This window comes from Micrasema longulum, unplaced genomic scaffold (genome assembly GCF_059751315.1).
Source record: "Micrasema longulum isolate JH-2025_06_02 unplaced genomic scaffold, ASM5975131v1 h1tg001554l, whole genome shotgun sequence".
Taxonomy (NCBI): domain Eukaryota; kingdom Metazoa; phylum Arthropoda; class Insecta; order Trichoptera; family Brachycentridae; genus Micrasema; species Micrasema longulum.
In genome coordinates, this window is record NW_028278737.1 from 393635 (window position 1) to 414001 (window position 20367).

Consider the following 20367-nt stretch of genomic DNA (forward strand, 5'->3'; position numbering starts at 1 on the left):
ACCCGTATGCAGAGACAAAACTTAAGGTGAGGAAAGTACATTCTATTGTCTCCACCTTTGGGTTATTCTCCGCATTTGAAATTAGAATGTACTTTCCTCACCTTAAGTTTTGTCTCTGCATACGGGTATTAGTTACAAAATTATTGATTTTCTAAAAAATTCGAGGTAGAATTAAATAAACTATTTAAACCAAAACATTCCAGTTACTAACGTTTTTCAGGTTGATAAGAATGGGAATCAAAAATTTTTTTTACCATACTTGTTTTTGACGCAAGAATAATTTTTTGCTGACCAACTTTTGTGTAATCAATTTTTGAATATTTTAGACATGCAAACGAATCCATTAATATAATGTCAAAATCAGAATATTAATTTTGTTTTTGTAGGGTCTTAATAAATACACCTAAAAAGAAAATTCACGGTTATGTGTATGCGGGTTTTCTTATTTCTTAGTTCTTCTTGAAATTATTTTCTTTGATAATGAACGGAGCAATGAACTTGCATTTTGGTTTTTTTCTTAGAAAAGTAAGGGAAATTCACAATTGTAAAAATCTACCTAGGTTGCGTAGTACCTAAACGAAATTCATTAAAATGTCAACGTGCGGTTGTCATTCAGTTTGCACATTTTATGTTTCAATTTATTTCAACAGAGAGGGAAAACATTTTTGAGAAGGGAATTTAAATATAAATAACTCACTAGGGAGGAAATCCAGCCAGTCTGTACGCATTTGGACATACTCAAACATAATATGTTGTTTTGAAATAATCTTTTTTACCATAACGTCCACATTACAGCTATTATAAAAGAAAACACATAGATTATTTTTTATCTTAGTTAAATAGGTATTTTGTGAACTTTTTAAAATTTAATATTGAATTTTATATCCTGTACTACTGATTTTCTTTATTTAAACAGGTTCCAATATTTGAATAAATTTTGTTCATCACTTGACCCTATTAAAAATATTTCTTTAATATATTTTCTTTTTATTTTTTTTTTGTCTTAAGAGAGGTGAGGCGTTTCATCGTTTTTGCATTCCCTTTGAGAAAACTGAGAAATTTTCAATGCTTTTTTACACGAATTCTAACATTTTAAAATAAGAAAACTTTTTTAGAAGACACACTTATGCAAAAATATTTATACCAAAATGCTTTTATTGAGAAACAGGCTTTTATTAAGAAAATAAATATTTAATGCTTATGATATGCTCAATTTTTACGATTGTGATTGATGGTAACGTTCCCTACTTTTTTTGTAATTAAATGAATAGTGGTATAAAAAAATGTAGACTTACCATTATTCCTGTACTGACTGCAATTCCTCGGCCACAGTATGTGTTCGGAACAATATCTCCAAAACCAACGGATAAAAATGTGATCGCGATCAACCACATCGCGTTGAGGAGATTGGCGTGCTCTTCGTCGTGAAATCTAGTCAATTTAAAATGCCAATTTTGTTTAGGATTACGTTCAGTTTGTCAAAAAATGGTCCATAAAATAAAGACACAATTGAATTAGTACGGTTATTTTATTTCAACTAGAATTTTGGTAACCGTTTGAAAAAAGAATCCATGGTTTTGTTTATTGTCCACAGATGACAGAAAATGTTGATCAAAATAAAAAAAATCTCAGCAAATTAATGTAAAATGATAATAAAAGGGATAGAGATATTACACACATTGAACTGTTTTTGTAAATTGTTAATGATTTAAAACTTTTTTTAGAGATAAACATAAGTTTTAGAGTATGATATTTTAGTAAAATACTTACATTTTATTATAAATTTTTATTTTTATAAACAAAATACTAGTGCTGACGACATTGTACTTAAGTGCTTGTGTTAAAAACAAAGAAGAGTGGTGATTGCAAAATAGTAAAGATAATGCAATAAACATGCAAAATAAAAATAAAAAAAATTTTATAGAAGAATTTTCATTATTTTAATTTTTTTTATGTATCGATTTTGTTTCAATCATTCAAAATGATTCAAAAAGATTTTTTAAATATTTTTAATTTAAATATGGATACATACATATAACGGCAGAAATGGATAACATTTTTGAAAAGATAATAATGGAAGTCTTAGTCTTAAAGTAATAACTTTTATGAGTTTAAGTTATCAATTAACATACTGCTAGATAGATAATATAAATGTTGCCCACCGTGTAAAGTGACATTATAATTTTTTTAATAATAAATTTATAAGTCCCGTAAACCGGTCGTTTGGGGTGTTAATATTACCCCAATTTTAAATTAAAGTAGCAGGAAGTTTAGTGGGAGTACAGGAATAAAGAGGTTGTCATTTAGAAGGTGTGGTTTTGCAGTTTTTTTTTAACACCATGGCTTGGTCAAATGGGCACTGTCCTATTTTTGTGGAAGATTATATTGGAAATAGCGGTTCGCCAACCGCCACGCATCGAGCAATTCGTGTTGACTTTGAGCTTCGTCGACGTGATCCCACCCCAGATAAAAAAAAATCACTGATGAGTGGTTTCGGGGAAAGGGTTATGAACTGAAAAGAAAATCTTCTAGCTGACATCGCGCAGCAACAAAAACAGCGAATGTGTATACAGTGCGAGCTTCCAATCTGCAGTTGTGACTGACTTGAGTTATCAGGTCGAAGTGTAAAAAGACTTTTGACATTGTCAGCATCGTCCCAGAATAATGGAGGGGCCAAGGACGTAAAAACGAGTGAAGTCGCTGTTTTTCTGGCAGATATGATCCGTGAAGAAATTAAACAACTCAGGGAGGGACTGAATCGGCATGCCAATAATAGTCGCCACTTGTTAGATCTAGCATTCATGAGAACTGCAATGTACAAAGATTTTTATTTTTTTTGCCTAAATGTAGTTTAATTGATTTTCTACTAACCTTCCATACTGGGACGCTCTTTTTTTCCTACCCTGTACGTCTAGACTTTAATACTCCCTTCCCAAAAATCGTCTCCATTTCTGTTGTTAAATAATTAAATTTGTCAATCTCGATAAACTCCTTAAGAGGTAAAATTTGGTACAGTCTAAAAACTTTTCGGTAGTGCCCTTATATTGTGGATTTTATTTTTTTCCTTAAAAAATGAATAGTGCAAGCTTTCATTTTGACTTATATTTGTTTATTCGTCGGGCATAATTTATTTTCCGTTAAATAATTGTTAAGTTTACCTCAATATTCTGGAACGTTCTTCTTTGGAGATTCTCTCGAAATCTTATTAAATGATCATGATACGTACCATAGATGGCGGATGGGTTAAGAAAACAACATTTTTTTTCGCTCCATTGTGTCCAAATTAGATCTGATTGCTACTATTTCACATATGAACTACTAAAGCAATTTCAGTTTTACTGCAAACGCTTCCAATTGTACACAAGCAAGAATAAAAGTCAGTCAATATATTTTTAATACGAATCATTTAACTCGATAACAAGTTTCTCATTACGCTCTTAAAAAAAGTTTATCAAATGTTATTTTTAAAAATAGCACTCTCTGTAAAAATAACAAAGTAAAAATAACATTTTTTAATTGAAGCGAAGAAAATTAAAGGGGTTTTAATATCATTCTTGGTGAATTCCAGACAGCATTATTCAAAAATGTTTCAAGTTTGTTTATTATAGACATTTTTAGTAAGCGTGTTTTAGATAAATAAATTATATGAGTTAAATTTTCATACCTAAATAAGAGCGCTCCTGTTGTCGCTATTTTATATTTTCAATTTATAAGTGATTTTTTCTCAAGCTCTTTTTAATTTAAAGTTTTTTTATGAACGACATGTTGTTGCTATTCTTAGCATTTAATTTTTTTTAAATCATTATTTTGATAGTGAATTTGGAGAAATTCGTTTTTCCTAGTTAAACAAATATCTATAAGCAACAATAACTATATTTTTAATTTAAAAAATAAGTACATATCCACCCATTTAGAAATAACGTTATTGGACGATAAGTTGTTTTTATAATTAATATTTTAAAAAACTTCTCAGAGCTCTGACTATACGTTATATTCAATAGCTACTGATTGCAAACAATCGTTATCAAGATTTTCTATTTTATAATGTTTCGCGATTGTATTTGGCTCATCGTTCTTATTTTATTTTGGCTTGTTTTAAGTACAAAATGGTCTTGTTTGGAGCAAATCCGTCATGATGTCCCTGTTTACATACCACCATTCCACACGTTAGTGTGATTCCTCTTCCGCAATAGGTGTTGGGCACAATGTCTCCATAGCCGACGCAGAGGAATGTGATAGCCGTCAGCCACATGGAGTTAAGTAAGTTGGCGTGCTCCGCATCATGGAACCTGCGCGATCAGCCCGTGAGCATCAGTCCACAATCCTCTGATCTTATGTCCACAGAAAGGGAAAGGAAGCAACTTGGGAAGGAATGAAACTGGTGGAAAGATTCAGACCGACATCGACAAAACAAATAACACCGAACATTGTGCGAAGTAATGTGAACATACAAATCCATGACTTAGATTAGATTCGTGATGATATATAGTTTGCCAAAATGAATTTACAAATTCCGGCTCGTTGAATAAAGGTCTTCTATTACCGCTTAGTTTGAAATTGAGCGCGAGTAAAATAATCTGAATGACGAACAAAAATATAATAACGCTAGTTAAAAAATAAAATTGCTTTATTTTGCTACTAAATTAGAAGGCAATAAAAAAAAGTAAACACTGGTTAAATGCAGTTATAACACCATAATAAAAATAAAAAAAATGTTAAAAAGGGTTCTTTGATTAAACTGTGGAGTAAAATGATTAATTAAATATATTTACGGGAAAAAAATTTTTAGATTAGATTCAAAAAATTAAATACAGCAAATTTGCATTAATTTAGGACAGGGTTATAAGAAAAGTTAACAATTGAAAAAAAATAATTCAGTAAAATATTTTTAACATTTTCATGACGTTAATAACAATGCCAGGAATCAAAGAGGTAGAGAGGAGTTGATCTCCGGATATCAGCGTGCATAGTCTGTGACACTGTGGCATTGGAATACATATATCACAACTCAATAATAAACAAACTGATTTAATAAATATTCATAAAAACAAAGATAATACAATATATTTAGATAATTTATGTTCAAATTATTTCTCACATTGCTGTTCAAACTTTGGTTTTAGTTTAAAGCATTCTTTAGTAACGTTTTTTTTGTTTAACACAAATTTTATTTGTTTTATTTCATACAGACTGAAGGATAATTTATAATATTTACCACTTTGACCAGGTGACAATCGTTTAAAAACATAATAATATATGGGAGTAACAAAATATTGAATAGAATATTTTATCTTATTATAATACTAGAAATAGACAAACTAAATACGTCACTATTTTATAGCCATCATTTGAACATTTTTTATAATAACTTGAGAATATTACATCAAATATTGCAAAATGATATTAATTTTTGGAAGCCTTTAGCAATAATTTCAACGCAAAAGGATACCACAAACGATAACATTATATAGTCAATAAATCAGTCGAGCAAAGGTTGTATGCATGTTATAAAGGGGATGAAATTACTTGAAGCTATGAGATGGAGAAATAGAGAGAACAAACTTTCAGAAGGATGCTTTTATGGAGCTTAAAGCCAATGCAGGGGAATTCTATTTTAAAAATTATTCTGTAAGCAAGGCGTCAAAACGAGAAGTGGTTTTGTCGTGTGATTTTTTATTTTTAAAAGTATAGGAGAGTTCCCAAAAATGATGAATGTTATTTTTAAAAAGATTTAGTAGTTTCAAAATGACCCTTGATGTGTTGTACAAAAAAAATACAGAAATTTAAGTTGAATTGTCAGTTGGTGTCATTGTGGTTAATTTAAAAAAAATGTTTCGCTATTTTGTGTTATAACGAAGGGGATTAAACAATGAATTTCAAATATTAAAAGTGTGTATTTTTCAAAATTTTAACATTTTAAGAACGAAATAAAAAACAAGACACAAAGATAGTTTGCACATCAAAACTGTGAATCCAAGAATAAACTGACATCGAAAGCTTATTAAACAATATTCATTATTATAACTAAGCATTCCGGTTCAATAATTTTGTTAGACAAATACACAATCACTAAATAGTTGGCACAGAAACACGAAAAGGGGTTTTGGAGATTTGGGTACAAGGTTTAAATAAATTAAATAAAAATCAGGACCGTGCAAATCAAAAGTAAAATGTACAATCAGCAAAAAATAACATTTATTTTATCTACTTCGAACCGTCGACAGCAAAACAGTGAGGTAAAAAGCTGCAAAACAGACAAAAATGAATTCCTGTTTGATTTTTTAAATGATTTGTATAATCTAGTGAGTAGAAAGTATTCTGTAAAAACGTATTAAGACAAATTGATGCATATGTTATTACTTTTATTACACGCATGAAATAAAACAATCATATTTGCAACGTACAGAATTAATAGTTCTAGTATTTGTCATTTTTTTCATGTTATTAAGAAAAAAACGTTTTATACGCAAGCGTTTGTTTAAAATAACCCGAAATTGTTTGTTTCTATGAAAAAAATTACAGTTTCTGTTTTTGATCCAATATTCAGTAGGTTTATCTTATTTTCGAATAAATACAAACAGCCTGAGCACGATCGAAATTCATCAGGCTTGTATTTATTTAGTAAATCAGTTTGAGTTTGTGATTAATATCTAAATGATAATTTACCAAATTTTAGGCAAGCGTTGGTAAAGGACGATTATAAACAATCAATGCGAATTGAATTAAAAGCGAACTCAACAGAATTTGAGTAAATAGAGACAGTTAATTAATAAGAGTTCCTTTATGTATTAAAAGTTCCATTCCAATTAACAAGGTAACCCTGTCTGACAGGGTGTTCATTCAAACACAAATTTCAAAATTGATTTACTCGAGTACCTACCAGAAAAAAAAATCTATAAATTTAACTTTTGGCTTCATATTCCTTTAAGCTTTTCTTATTTAGGAGTTGGTAGTCGAGATAACACAAAAAATAAAATATTTTTTTAAATATTTATTTGAGTCAACTGTCAAATTTATCTGGCTAAAATTTAATACTTTTTACCCAATAAAATGAACGTAAAATATTTTTTACACAAACATACAACATTCAATAATTAGCACAATCATAAAACTTTTTTTTTTATGGAAATTAATAATTACGTAACATAACGGATATTACTGACAAAAATAATAAAATGCAAAAGTTTTTTAATTATTGGGCTAACTTTTTGATTTTTTTGTTTCTCTGGCGTTATATGACGATTTTAATTAGAATCAAACATAGTTTTAAGAATAAAAATCCAAACCATTTCAACTGTGGGGAATTAAAAACTTGTAAAAGTAATATAAATGAAAAAACTTGTTTATGAACCATGTATATTGCCAATAACGCCATACGGACTAAAAGAAGCAAGAAACGGAAATGCACGCAACGATCCATGGAAAAAAATGAAGAAATCAGGCACCTAACTAGAGTCGTAGACATCATGGGTCGTGCAGCAAAATTATAATGGCAGTTGGCAAGATACTTGGAAAGACAAAATGATGACAGGATACCCAGAATAATAAAATGGAGACTATGCGTATGAATATTGGAAGGCCAAAAAATTTGATCTGACGATATTGTTTTGATAGCTGGTAAAACATGGATAAAAAAGCAGGAGACGAAAAGAAGTGGAAACGTTTGGAAGTGGCCCATTAGTATGTAATTAATTTGAAATGATTTGAAATGATAGGGGAAAAGGTAAAACTTATTCATAAAGTACGCGTATTTTTTATGACGATTATTTTTGGTCTATTTGGGGTATTTTAAATGGTAGATATTCATTATAAAGAAAATGCATTCGTTGGGTTTGAGCTGACAAATAAAAAAATTCTAAAAACACTAAAACCTCTCATGAGGGTTGTGAAGTGGGATCTCATAGAATAATTGAAGTGAATGGTGCTTTTCTTTCGATAAACCGTGGGGAACTTTGCAAACAAAATTATCATATTTCACTTTTAATTCAAGCAAGGGCAGTTTTTAAAATATTCGTTTTTAAAGTGTCCGAGAAAGCAAATGAAAACTCATTTGGATTCTAAAAATTTTATGAGAAAAATATTTTTAAAAAAAAACAACTTCTTGGTTTTATCTTGAGGCATGCGCAGCGCGTGTTTAAGCAAGGTCCACCACCGCATCCCCGAGACGTTTGTTATAAGAGGCTGCTGTGTCTATTCTTGGACTTCAATGTTAGTTATGAAATCGAACCACATTATGCCTAATATTCTCCTCAAGCATTTACGCTCAAAACTTAGAAATTTGTTTTTTTTAGCTTTGGTAAGTTGCTAAGATTCACCCATACAGAAGTACTGGCGTTGCATAATTGACATTTTGTTTTGACCAATTTTAGTCTTAAGTTCCAGACAACACGCATCGTATTAACAGTTGCTTCACCAATTCCTAAGTGGGTTCAAGCTCTTTGTCCATGTTTCCATCTTCAGTTATATGAACTCCTAAATATTTCAAACTGTCAGCTTTTTCGATCCTCTGCCCATTAAAATAGGGAAGTTTATCAGAGTCGGTACAGGATTTGTCCCACAAAATCTGAGTCTTTTTAGAATTCATATTATGACCCAGACGAGCAGAATTTTCTTGTCGTTTGTAAACAATTTTCTGAAGATCACCAACAGATGTGAAATTATGCCTTCAATTATCATTTTTAAAACAATTAAACAACATTATTTAAATATCATCCTTAAATAAATAGTTCTTACCTTTTTATAGAATTAAATAATTTATTAATGAAAATAAAAAAATCGGATGTAAATATTCTATTACTACAGTTTGTATTTAGCAAGAATAACTGAAGTCTAACAGATAAACTCGATTGGAGAAAAACATGTGTTTAACGCCAAAATCCGTCAACAAACGGTCTTCTTAATGGCTGAGACCATTGCTCCTTGCATGAAGATTTTAAACGCAATATTGTGTGATTTTTTTCGTGTTTATTGGTATTGGCTTTTGGTGATTTTTTACTGTTGTTTATTGAGGCCAACAATATTGTTTGTCAGGGTAATTGTAATTTTCAGATAGGTTAAAGTTCAATTTCAATTAGGTGAAAATCCTTAATTACAGTTTTAATAAAAATGACTAAAAAACTGATACATATTCTGAACTGTTTCTTATAGATGGTATGGTCGTGATGAGGTACATTTTGCTGGATGGTATACTTTTAAAAGTGGCACGAAAAACCAAACCGCCTAAAATTAATAACGAAACCAACATGTCCTAGCGTCCATGAGGGATCTTAAGTCATAAATATTAGCGTCATACCAGATAGTGAGAGAGCAAATGACGACTGTCCGACTCCAAATAACGGGACCCACCCAGCCGAGAAAAAGCGACCCCTACATAAAACCATCAGAGAGGGCAACAGGAAAGCACTCAGATTTTTATTTTCCGGAATATCTATAAAAAGTAATTACCGACGTCAAAGACCCCTGATATTTCACAATAAGAAAAATTTTATTTTTATAGAAAAAAATATAATTGACTAAAAAATATACATAGTTATGCAGAAAGCCGCCAGTACACAATAAAAAAAAATTAAGATGTTATTGTTATCGGGTGCAGTAAAGTCAACTATGTCTGTTTTTTTTAAAACGGCATTCCTCAATTTGCATAAAACGCCCATAGCACTAAAAAAATCTAACAGTACTTTAAAAATCATTAAAACTGGTCAAATACATAATTTGATTCTTGTTTGTAATGTATGAAAAAACTAGTGTATTCATTGTTTATCATTTGTCAAAGTCAAAAATATTCCAACTGTTGCGTAGATTAAATTATCTATTCTTTTTACAAAGATGCAATTGGACGTCGATATGCAGAAAGCGACCAACTTTCAAAATGCTAAAAATAAAATTAATGCCGATTTTGATAGATATCTTTATGAGCTGAAAACGTTTGCGAGAAATAAAAAAAAAAGAGCTGCAGAAAACAGTCAAACTACTTTGCTTGATGCTTTTAAAAATAATATAACAGTGATAGCCATGACGTGGGTTAGAAATTTCGTTAATCGGCATAAAAAGTATCACATAGATATATCGTGGTATGTTATTGAAATCGCCATTACGCATTTTTAGCATTTTGAGGGTTTGCATAACTTTTTGCATAACTACGTCCAGTTATCTCTGTTCAATTTTTCTATGGCTGGCTGCTTTCTGCATAACTACGTTCAAATGATTGTTGCAGGAGAGTAAGTTTTTTTTAATAAAAAATTAGCGTGTTTATTATTTATTTTGAATAAATTAAAAACAATACAAATTTTAAAAAAACTTTTTTTTTTTTTTTGATCTCATTCATCCAAAATACTATGTTTTGACCATGTTCCTAGAATTGGAGGTTACGTTTAATTTTTCTCTATCTAAAAACTTTATGTTGCTTTTAAATAAAAACACATTACAAGCTGAAAATCTATTTTATTAATTAAAAAAAAACTCGAAAGAATGAAAAATCTAACACTATTTTGGCCTTCTATGGGTAAATGAAATAAATTTATGAAAATAGTTTAAAAAAACTTAAACACCTAGTTATAACGTACATAATACTCAATATGTATTAAAGTAATTTCAGTTGCTATATTACAAATTATTTTATTCAGATGCATTGTTTCCTTTTTTTTTCGGACGAGTATTTGCCATTTTTAATCTGATTGAATTGCTTAAGCAACGTTGTGTGCGTCATCACTCTGTTTATGAAGTAGTGGGCCTCGTGAGCATTGAGGTAAGAATTTGACCCCGGGTACTCTAAGTATCAATCGTCAAAATAGACGGCCAAATAGAAAAGTGGTATATATAAATCAAATTTGCATCAGCAAATAAACATTTGACCGTCAATATTAATTTGTTAGGTAAAAAAATGTTTTATTGAAAAAACTATTTGTAATGTTTGTTTTGCTGTGAAAAAACTATTTGTAATTTAATCAATTTAAAAGCATAAAAATTAAGAAGAAGGAGAATGCTTTAAATTAAATTTCATTTCAATGATTGTTTCACAGAAAAAAAAAATAAACAGCGACCAAAAACCCTAGAATGCATCTATCTAATTTAGTATTTACGTAAAGAGTTTAATGTTAATATTATAGTCGACAATATTTTTTTACAAAGCAACTATAACGCAAGTTTTTTAGAAAAAAATATCAGTTATTTACACAATGTACAAATAACCAGATCAGCTCATAAATTACAAACTAAAAAATACCAAACTCACACCGTCCTAACTTCAATGCATTATTTTATATTTTTTTGCAATAGAAATGTATTTTTTAAATTATGAAAATTACTCAAAAGAATTGTAATAAGAGCTTTTAATGGAACTTCTTCTAAAAAAACGTATCCTGCTCCTGCATTTAATGTATAATTGAAATATAACCAAACAATTTATAATACTTTTTGAGTTGAATAATAAAAAAAACAACAACTAAAACTGGCTTAAAAGTGAATACAATAGTGAAATTAAGAGGGTTAATAATTCGTTTTTATATTGATATTTTAAAATTTGTTAAAAACTACAGTGCTTCAAAATACAAAGTGTGTTTATTTTTAATATACTGATATTTTCGTGATAAATTTCCAGCCATAACGAGGTTTTGTTTTAAAACTACGTTGTTTGGTAAATGTTCTGTAAATTTGCGCTGATTGTTGTAGTATTCTGGGAACGTGTACCGATGTACAACGTTGTTACGTCCATTTGTGAATAACTCAAGAAGTAGTGGCAGATAAAATAAAACATGTGCTTAAGCGAAATGTGAAAGCGACTGTCAACAATAAAATAAATAATAAAGAAATATCGACACAAGCAACAATGATTGAACTGCAAAGCTTTGAATATTGCATTTTAATAGGACGATGTTTTGAACAACACTGATTCACCACAACGATACTCCGAATTGACACACATAATATAATTTGTTTCAACATCAAGCTGTATTTTTTAACTGGATGGATAAGAGGAATAACAGAGGATTTTGTCTGAGTGGATTTGGATATAATAATGGACTGGTATCAAGGAATTAAGATATGTTTTTTTTACCTCTATCTTCAGCATTGCTTCAACTTTGTCGTGATGAAAGCGCTGTATTTGGTCAAAAGATGGCACAAAATACAATTGTTAATATTTCAAAAATAAAACATACCTTTATATTATAATTTCAGTTTTAATAGATCCAGTCTTTGATAACTTATTCGCCCGCAGTAGCATAAACCTTATATTATAAAACTTTAAAAAGAGATTTAATTCGATTTCTTTTTACGTGCACGCGTACGTTTAATTACTTTTTTTGTATATTATTTATGTTTGTTTATTAATAAGTCCGATTTTGTGTTAAAAATTGATTTAAGTAAATAAAAGTGTCATGCATATAATAAAATATAAGAAGAAAGATTGATGAAGTCAAATTAATACAAAAAGCAAAAAACAATAAAACACTGTTAATGAAAATCTAACTACAAAAAAAGGAATAAGTTACTTTTGGAAAAAGCGGGTATATATTAACAAGAAAGAGAGGGAAAAAATAATAAAATATACTGCTTTGAAAGAAGAAATATGTAACATAAAATTTATTATAATAATTGTTATCAACAGTAATTATTTATGATCCTTTTCTTCAATCATGCATTGATCGCTGAATCAAATCTACATAATTTATAAATGGTCACATTAAATTTTAACATTCAATCAACGGTAGGTAAAATTTGCATAAAGCAAGCAGGAATAATTTAATACATGTTTTTAATATTTGAATAAAAAAACATAGCATGTAACTCAACAAAATAATTCCATGTATCAAATTTTAAAATGTATCCATTAAAATATCAATTTGTACTTTGTAAAAATATGTCTACTAAAAATCACTATGGTTCAAAATTAAGATTTTTCTAAAATAAGATCTCATTTGCCTTTACTTTGCTGTAAGTTTAAAATTGTAAAAGTGTGTGGTAGTATTTTCAATATTGAAAACATATTTTCCATTCTTCAAAAATGTACTAATTTAGTTCGTGAGAACCTAATAAAAATGTTATATACCTTTATTGTTTAAACTTGAATTAAAACATGATTTTTTACAAACATTGTTATTTTGTGCTACATAAGTCAGTACTTTTTGATTCGGATAATAGTGAGAGAAAAATTGTTTTTAAAAATTCGAAATTACTAAGACAGCTTGTTTTTTAATTTTCAAATGTAATCATCGTCATTCTCTCATCCACACAAAATGGTGCATATTTGCTCTCCCATCACAAAGTATCAGAGAACATCAATCGCAATGAAATTATTATTGCAAGAAAACTTATAATTTTCCGGATGGAGATCGAACGCAGGACGTCAGGTATGTATGGTAGGCAAACGCACTGACCAGTTCACTACGAGGCGCTTAAATCTCTGTTTGATTTGATTTTTCAGTTTTTTTTCACAAAAATGTATTTTTCATTCCATCTGGCCATGGGAAAGTCGAAAATTTAAGAATAAATAGCTTTACATATATTGTAACAGAGAAACATATCGTTTTTGAGGAGAAAATACTAAAGTCTAATCATTTTTAGGGTTTATGACCGGTCATTGGTTGGTATACGCTATTCGTTTAAATGGTGTGTAAAGTAATGTTGGAACATCGAATTTTCCTTAAATCTTCCATCTGCTGACTTACATAAAGTAAAATATATCAAAAATTATTTTGCTGTGCGTGAGATTTATATTCATTCATTTAGTCGGCCTCGTGGTGTAATGGTCAGCATGTTTACCTACCATGCAAGAGGTCTCGGGTTCGATTCCCGGCATGGTTGATTTGAAATATTTATTTTAAATGGTGTTTTCACACTCAAATATTCCATAGTCCTTGGACTGGTACATGAAGCGTAAGACTAATCATCTTACCTTTGTGCAAGAAAAATGATCAAGATACGCTGCGATTTGTGTACCAATTCAGTGCCTAATGCACCATTAGATGCGAAAAGGGAAAGTGATTTGTGTGAAATTCATATGGTTTGATTCTATTTTTACTAGGCAACGAATGAAAATACATTTGTTAACATTTATACTTTTTATGGTTGAAAATAACAGTATTAATTTAATTTTTATTAAAAATATTTGTTATAAGCAGTTTTATCGTTTTTTTTTAAATATTTTAAATAGATAAATACTGTTTTTTATAGTTCTGATACTCTGGTGATTTCCTATATCAATTCATAACCATTTTTTATTTTGTACGCATTTTTTGCAATCGGCAAACAAGACTGAGTTTAGATGAATCTTAAAGAACATTAATAGACACCATAAAAAAATATTTTATTTGTAAAAATATGATAATTACCTTTCGCATTGTCGCAAAGTCCAGCTTGCAATAATCCACAAGGATACCATAAAGACCAGGAGAACTGTCCCAGGACAAATGGTCATCAGGGTTTTGAGGACGAAGCGGGTGTTAAAATTTATTCTGTTCAAGGCTCCTATGCTCCTTGACGATGCATCAGTGAAGAGTTTACTATGCAGCAGCATCACACGACATATCAGATATAGTCTCAGGAACATTGGCAGCGAGAGAGTCACGTCATAAGGGACCTGATCATGGAATTAGTTATGTTATTTAAATTGTTTAAAAACGACATTTTCGTAACTATGAAAAACATCATATTTTTCGCATGTTATTTAGATGTATTTTATTTGTGTGATTTAAAAAAAATATATATTTTAAAATACAAAAAAATCTAATAAATAATTGCTTGCTATTTCAGAACAGGTCATTTTACCTATTTAGATAGCTAGCAACTATATTTATAATTTATACGCATTATACATTTTTTACTATATTTATGGATGTAGCTATTCACAATTTAGTTCAATAGCTGATTTTATCAGCACAAAAACTAATTTCACGTCATTTTATTGGAAAAAAAAATCGTTTTAAAAAATACGAAAACGCGTTTCTCACTCCCATTTTTCCATTAAAGTAGTATCGTTCTTCAATATAAAAATAAAAAAAAGATTAGATTTTTGTTATAAAATTAACCATTTTTCACTAAAAAAGTACTTCAATAAAAAAATACTGAAAGGTTAAAAAAACTTATACTCGTAACAGCAGCTCTAATATTAGTTTATTTGACTGAATGAAAATATCGAAATAATACAAATATAATAACTTGTTGATAAATAAAATAAATTTATTTGAAAATTAATTTGTTATATCTATTCATTTATGATTAATAAAAATACACATATTTTATTACCTGTTTTAATTTTTCAAAATCATATTCTCACTTGTAATTTAAAATGCGACTTTTTTATAATAAAGCATTACGTTACCCTTTATTCTGTTATGTAAAAAATGCAATTATTGTTATCTAAGCACCAAAAATGAACCATCAAATACACATAAAAAAATAAGATTAAGACTTATGATCACTAAAAAGAATGCATTTGTTATATTTGAACTCTTCAAACTTCTCCCCGGAAAAGTTTTATGGGAGGTAAAGACTTAAAAGTTTCTTGGTGCTTTTAATATGAGTGCGCGATGCAAGAGATAAGAATCGTCTCCCATGGAGCAGGAAACGTATAAAAGTCTTCTAGAGTTGAGTAATAATTGAATCAAAAGGTTTAAGACGACGTTTTAGGAAGGACTAAAGAGAACTTGGAAAGCTTGTAACAACAGGGTATGTTGAGAAATAGCAAGCAAAGTTGGATCCTCGCTAGTCATACGAGTTTTCTGATACTTTTTCACCTTTGTTTTAGAATAAGCCTCAAATAATTATGTACAACCTTTTTATCCTGTTTTTGTAAATCGACTAACACAAATTGAAGAGAGGTTGATTTTTGAAGAGTTATGACTTTTTTCGATGGATAAAACGAATTTTAATGTAATATTATCTAACATCGTTCTTAGAAAAAAAAAACGTTTTTCTTGCCTAATCGAACCATGCCAACTGAATTGGAACGGCACTCTCAGAAAAACACCATAACGTTTAATTGAAAGAGCAATTTATTTTTCTTGCTAAAAAATGGGTGAATGATTTCAGTCCCGAAAACTGCCTCAAGATGTAACACTCTATTATAGCAAATTCGGTAGCATTGTTCCTGTCATTTTTTTTAGTTTGTATCTTTATATTCCTATATTTTTAAAACTATTTTTACTGTTTCTCTTTTTGAAGAAGGTTGTATTTTTTTTAATTCAGTTTTTTTTAAATTCCGTTTTCATGATTATTCAATTTGATGAAATATTTAGAAATATATTATTTCAGGACGGTAAATAAATACATATCATAGTGTAAATCAATGCCTTAACACCGATTACGCTCAATAAAGTGTTCATACAGAAGGAAAGAAAAAGTACCATGTATGTATATAAATAAACAAGAATAAAATGATAACTTAAACTGTGTTTCTTTTTAGGAAATTTATTTAAACAGTTAATTTACAACTCAGTACTGTTCCACTACATATCAAACTATAGAGGTTCATTAAATTATTTTTTCATTGAGTTGAAAAATACATTATTTGATATTAAAAAGCAAAATAGGGTTTTAATAATTTTTAACTGTCTAGATTTAAATGAATAATTATAATCAAATAACATTGACTAACGACGCTCTCTACTTCACAATACAAATTACAAATAAATTACATTAGTAATTGATAGTTTAATCTAATTGTTGCAAGATCAAAAAATTTACTCTTATTTCACGACACCAATAATTAAAATATGCTGTAATTTAAAATTGAAGTTAACAATCCTACATCACTAAAATCATAACCATATAAATTTTAGAATTAAAAGACTTAAATATTCACTCAAAAATGTGAGAAAAGTGTTTCAACCTCTCAGCTATACTATGTCACTTGGTCCATTAGGTATTTTATTCAAACTGATTGACATACAAAAGTACCACCAATATCAACACATACATATATTTTGATACTTGTTTTTTTAATATCATAATCATATTACAATAAATTCAAAGTTTCTTCACAGTAAATCCAAGTGTCTGAGTGTCTTTAATTTTACCAAGCAATACAGATCTTCAAAGCATTAAAAAAAAGCAATGCCAAATTTTGCACCGAAAAAGTACCGTTGTAAAATATAATTAAAATCATTTCTTTTACAAACGCATTAAAAACACAATCCCAACTAAATAAATTAAAGGGATACTTTTTTATTGAATATTTTAAAAACGCTCCTTTTATTTAACGATTAAAAAATTAATCTAAATCTCATCCGTGTCATTGAAAACCGACCTCCTTGTCTAAACACGAGCATTTTGCTCCATTACAGAGATATAAATAAATATTTAGATGTAAAAATTAAAAACCAACATGTCAAATATTTTTTAATTAAATTTTTAAAAAAAACCTCTTACGAGGGTTGTCCGAAATGTTTCCGACCTAACAATGAAACAAATAATATTAATTCAAATTTGTTTTTTATTTTTCTACATAGTCTCCTTTTACATCGATACACTTTTCCCAGCGATGCTCCAATCTCTTCAACCCATCCGAATAGTAGTTAGCGTCTTTCCCTGTAAAATGGTCGTTTACAAAGGTGATGGCCTCTTCATTAGATGACAATCTCTGTCATCCAAGTGCAATTTTCAGCTTAAGGAACAAAAAAGTCACCTGGGGCTAGGTCTGGTGGGTAAGGAGAGTAGTCAAGCAGCTCAAATTGTGATTCGTGGATTTTTGCCATGGCAACCGCTGAGGTATGAGAAGGTGCATTGTCTTGGTGAAGCATTTTTTTTTCAAATGTGGGCGATTTTCCCTGATTTCTGTCTTCAACTTATCAATTAATGATGCGTTGTATGCTCCAGTAACAGTTATTCCTTTTTTTAGGTGATCTATGAAAATAACTCTATGACTATCTCAGAAAATAGCCGCTATCACTTTCCCAGCTGAAGAAACCATTTTTGCCTTTTTTAGGGTCGATTCTACATTTGCAATCCACTGTTTGAATTATTTTTTTGTTTTTGGAGTAGCATAGTAAATGCATATTTCATATACTTTATTAATCATTAATCGGCGCCAAAATTCTGAATTATTGAGCCTTAACTGCACCAACAGAGCGGTGCAAATGTTCATTTTAACACGTTTTTGGTCCAAATTGAGGCACCCAGTGCAGTCAGCTTTTTTATACCTATATCTTGTTTTAATATGCAACAAACGCATTCTATGGACATGTTCATAGACTTTGATATCTCTTTAACCTTAATCCGACGGTTGTCCAGCACCATTTGGTGAATTTGAGCGATGTTTTTTCAGTTTTTGCAGATTTTGGTCGTCTCAAACGTTCATTGTCATTCAAGCTAGTACGTCCACATTTAAATTCAGCTGCCAATTTTTTTTCTGTGGTATACAATGGAACAGAGTTCCCACACACAGTGTCTTATGTCCAACTCGTCTTTAATTTGCATAGAAGTATTGTCTTTCAACAATAAATATTCAATAACAGCTTAATACTCAATTTTTACAAAAACGCTTATAGAAACGCACTCTAACGACTGTCAAAAAATAACTGCCCGTCTAAAACGGCCGAAATTTTTATGAGTACCCTTCAACGCATGCGCAAACACATCCCCAATTTTTGTTGACAAGTGCTGTCATCTTCATGTTGAGGTCCAAAACATTTCATACAACCTTCGTACTTCATAAAATTACATTAAGTTTTTGGTCTTTACTTGTGTGACAAAAACACAACATTGAATATCCAATAAAACGTATACACACCATAAATATTTTTGAACCATTTTTTTTTCATATATTTCTTTTGAGGAATTAAATTTGCTTTTAAACAAACTAAACTTTTGTTTGAAAATAGAAAATTGGATATGAGATGTTGATGATACTTTCGAAGAGGGAGTTGCTCATGATATTTTCAACCGATAATGAACCAAGCAATAAGATACAAACAAACATTGCAAGTGTCAACGTAAAATACAGAACAAGAAGAAACACAACTTAGATAGGTATCAGAGATCTAGTAGAGACTATGGAAATACACATCCAAAAATAACACGCACACATGAACAGGCAAACACATGCATACATACACAGAATCTACAACATGAGTTCAAATAGTAATACAGACCTGAATTTGCTTATATATGGTTCCCTACAGTGTAAAAAAATATGATTTTAATTTTTTGTTTTCGAAAAATGCATAAATGATTGATTGGGTAAAGGAATACCACGGTGAAGATGAATGCAAATGAAAAATAAGATGAGTTTTTTTTTTATATGATAATTTTAAATATCCATCGAGCTATTCAAACACATAAACGCACCCTATTTAGTAAGATAATTAAAAAAGTCGTTACTAGAAAACGTACGCATAGTTACCCAGTTTGTTCATTTATATCAGGGCTACATTTGACGAGAGTGCATAAAGGTACTACTTACAATTATAAAAGTATATAAAAAAAATATATTTAATAGTTTCCAGACAAAATGAGTTTTTTATGGATTTCAATCATACTTTTTCTTTAATTTCTTATAATTTCTATCATTTTTTTTTTTACTGGGTTTTAGAGGATGCTTAAATAACATTTACTCGCATTAATTCATTAAATTTTTGAAAACGTATTCTTACCAGTGCGTCCTTGTTAGTAAGGAAACGGTAGGCGATGTTTGACATGGCCTCCATGGTGTAGTGGTCAAGACGCTTGACTCACTCACGGAAGGTTCCGGGTTTGATTCCCGGTGAGAACAGAAAAATTCAATGTAATTTTTCTCAAGCCTGGGTATTTTGTGATGTAATTCACTACTGTAATTGGGCCTCCTGATATGTTGTGGTGCAAAAATAAAGTAAAAAAAAAAAAAAAATACTTATATTTAATTATGAATTATTTCAATATTTGTTAATCACTTACAAACACATACTTACCAATTAAAAATAACACCTTCCTTTCTGCAATGTTAATTTGAATAGTTTTAACATGCTATAACAATACAAGCAGGCATTTTGGTTTTGATTCAAAATGTCAAGCTCACGTCACACCCGGTTGGCGGTAAAACAATAACTAAATACGCATTGCGCAAGACAAAACGTTTGGGTTTGAGTTGAGTGTCATCATTTTTGTGGGTTCAGGACGCGTCTATGCGCATTAATAGGTCGATGTAAATATTTGGTATCAATTGCAAAACAAAAACCATTGCCATAAACGCAATGGCATTTACAAAATTAAACACAACCGTTTAATGCACTTTCATCCATGATGAAAGCTTTTTAGACTTGCTCATTTTTAAAAGCAGAAAAAGATGAAGATATCATTTATTAGACAATGCTTTGATTGCGGAATAAAAATAAGTGATGAATTTATTAATAATGATTTAAATGATAAGAAAACTTTTTTTATCTATCAAAAACAATG

The 20367-nt window shown here is 29.6% G+C and overlaps 1 protein-coding gene across 1 annotated transcript in view; it reads right to left on the minus strand.

Annotated features, from left to right (window-relative positions):
- The window catches only part of SK (small conductance calcium-activated potassium channel), a 99996-nt gene that overhangs the window by 13291 nt on the left and 66338 nt on the right, over positions 1-20367 (minus strand). The window contains exons 5-6 of the mRNA XM_088236391.1: positions 14328-14575; positions 1296-1431 (exon numbers count right to left, since the gene is read on the minus strand). Coding sequence (XP_088092517.1) covers positions 1296-1431; positions 14328-14575 — 384 coding nt within the window. The remainder of the gene's footprint in view (positions 1-1295; positions 1432-14327; positions 14576-20367) is intronic.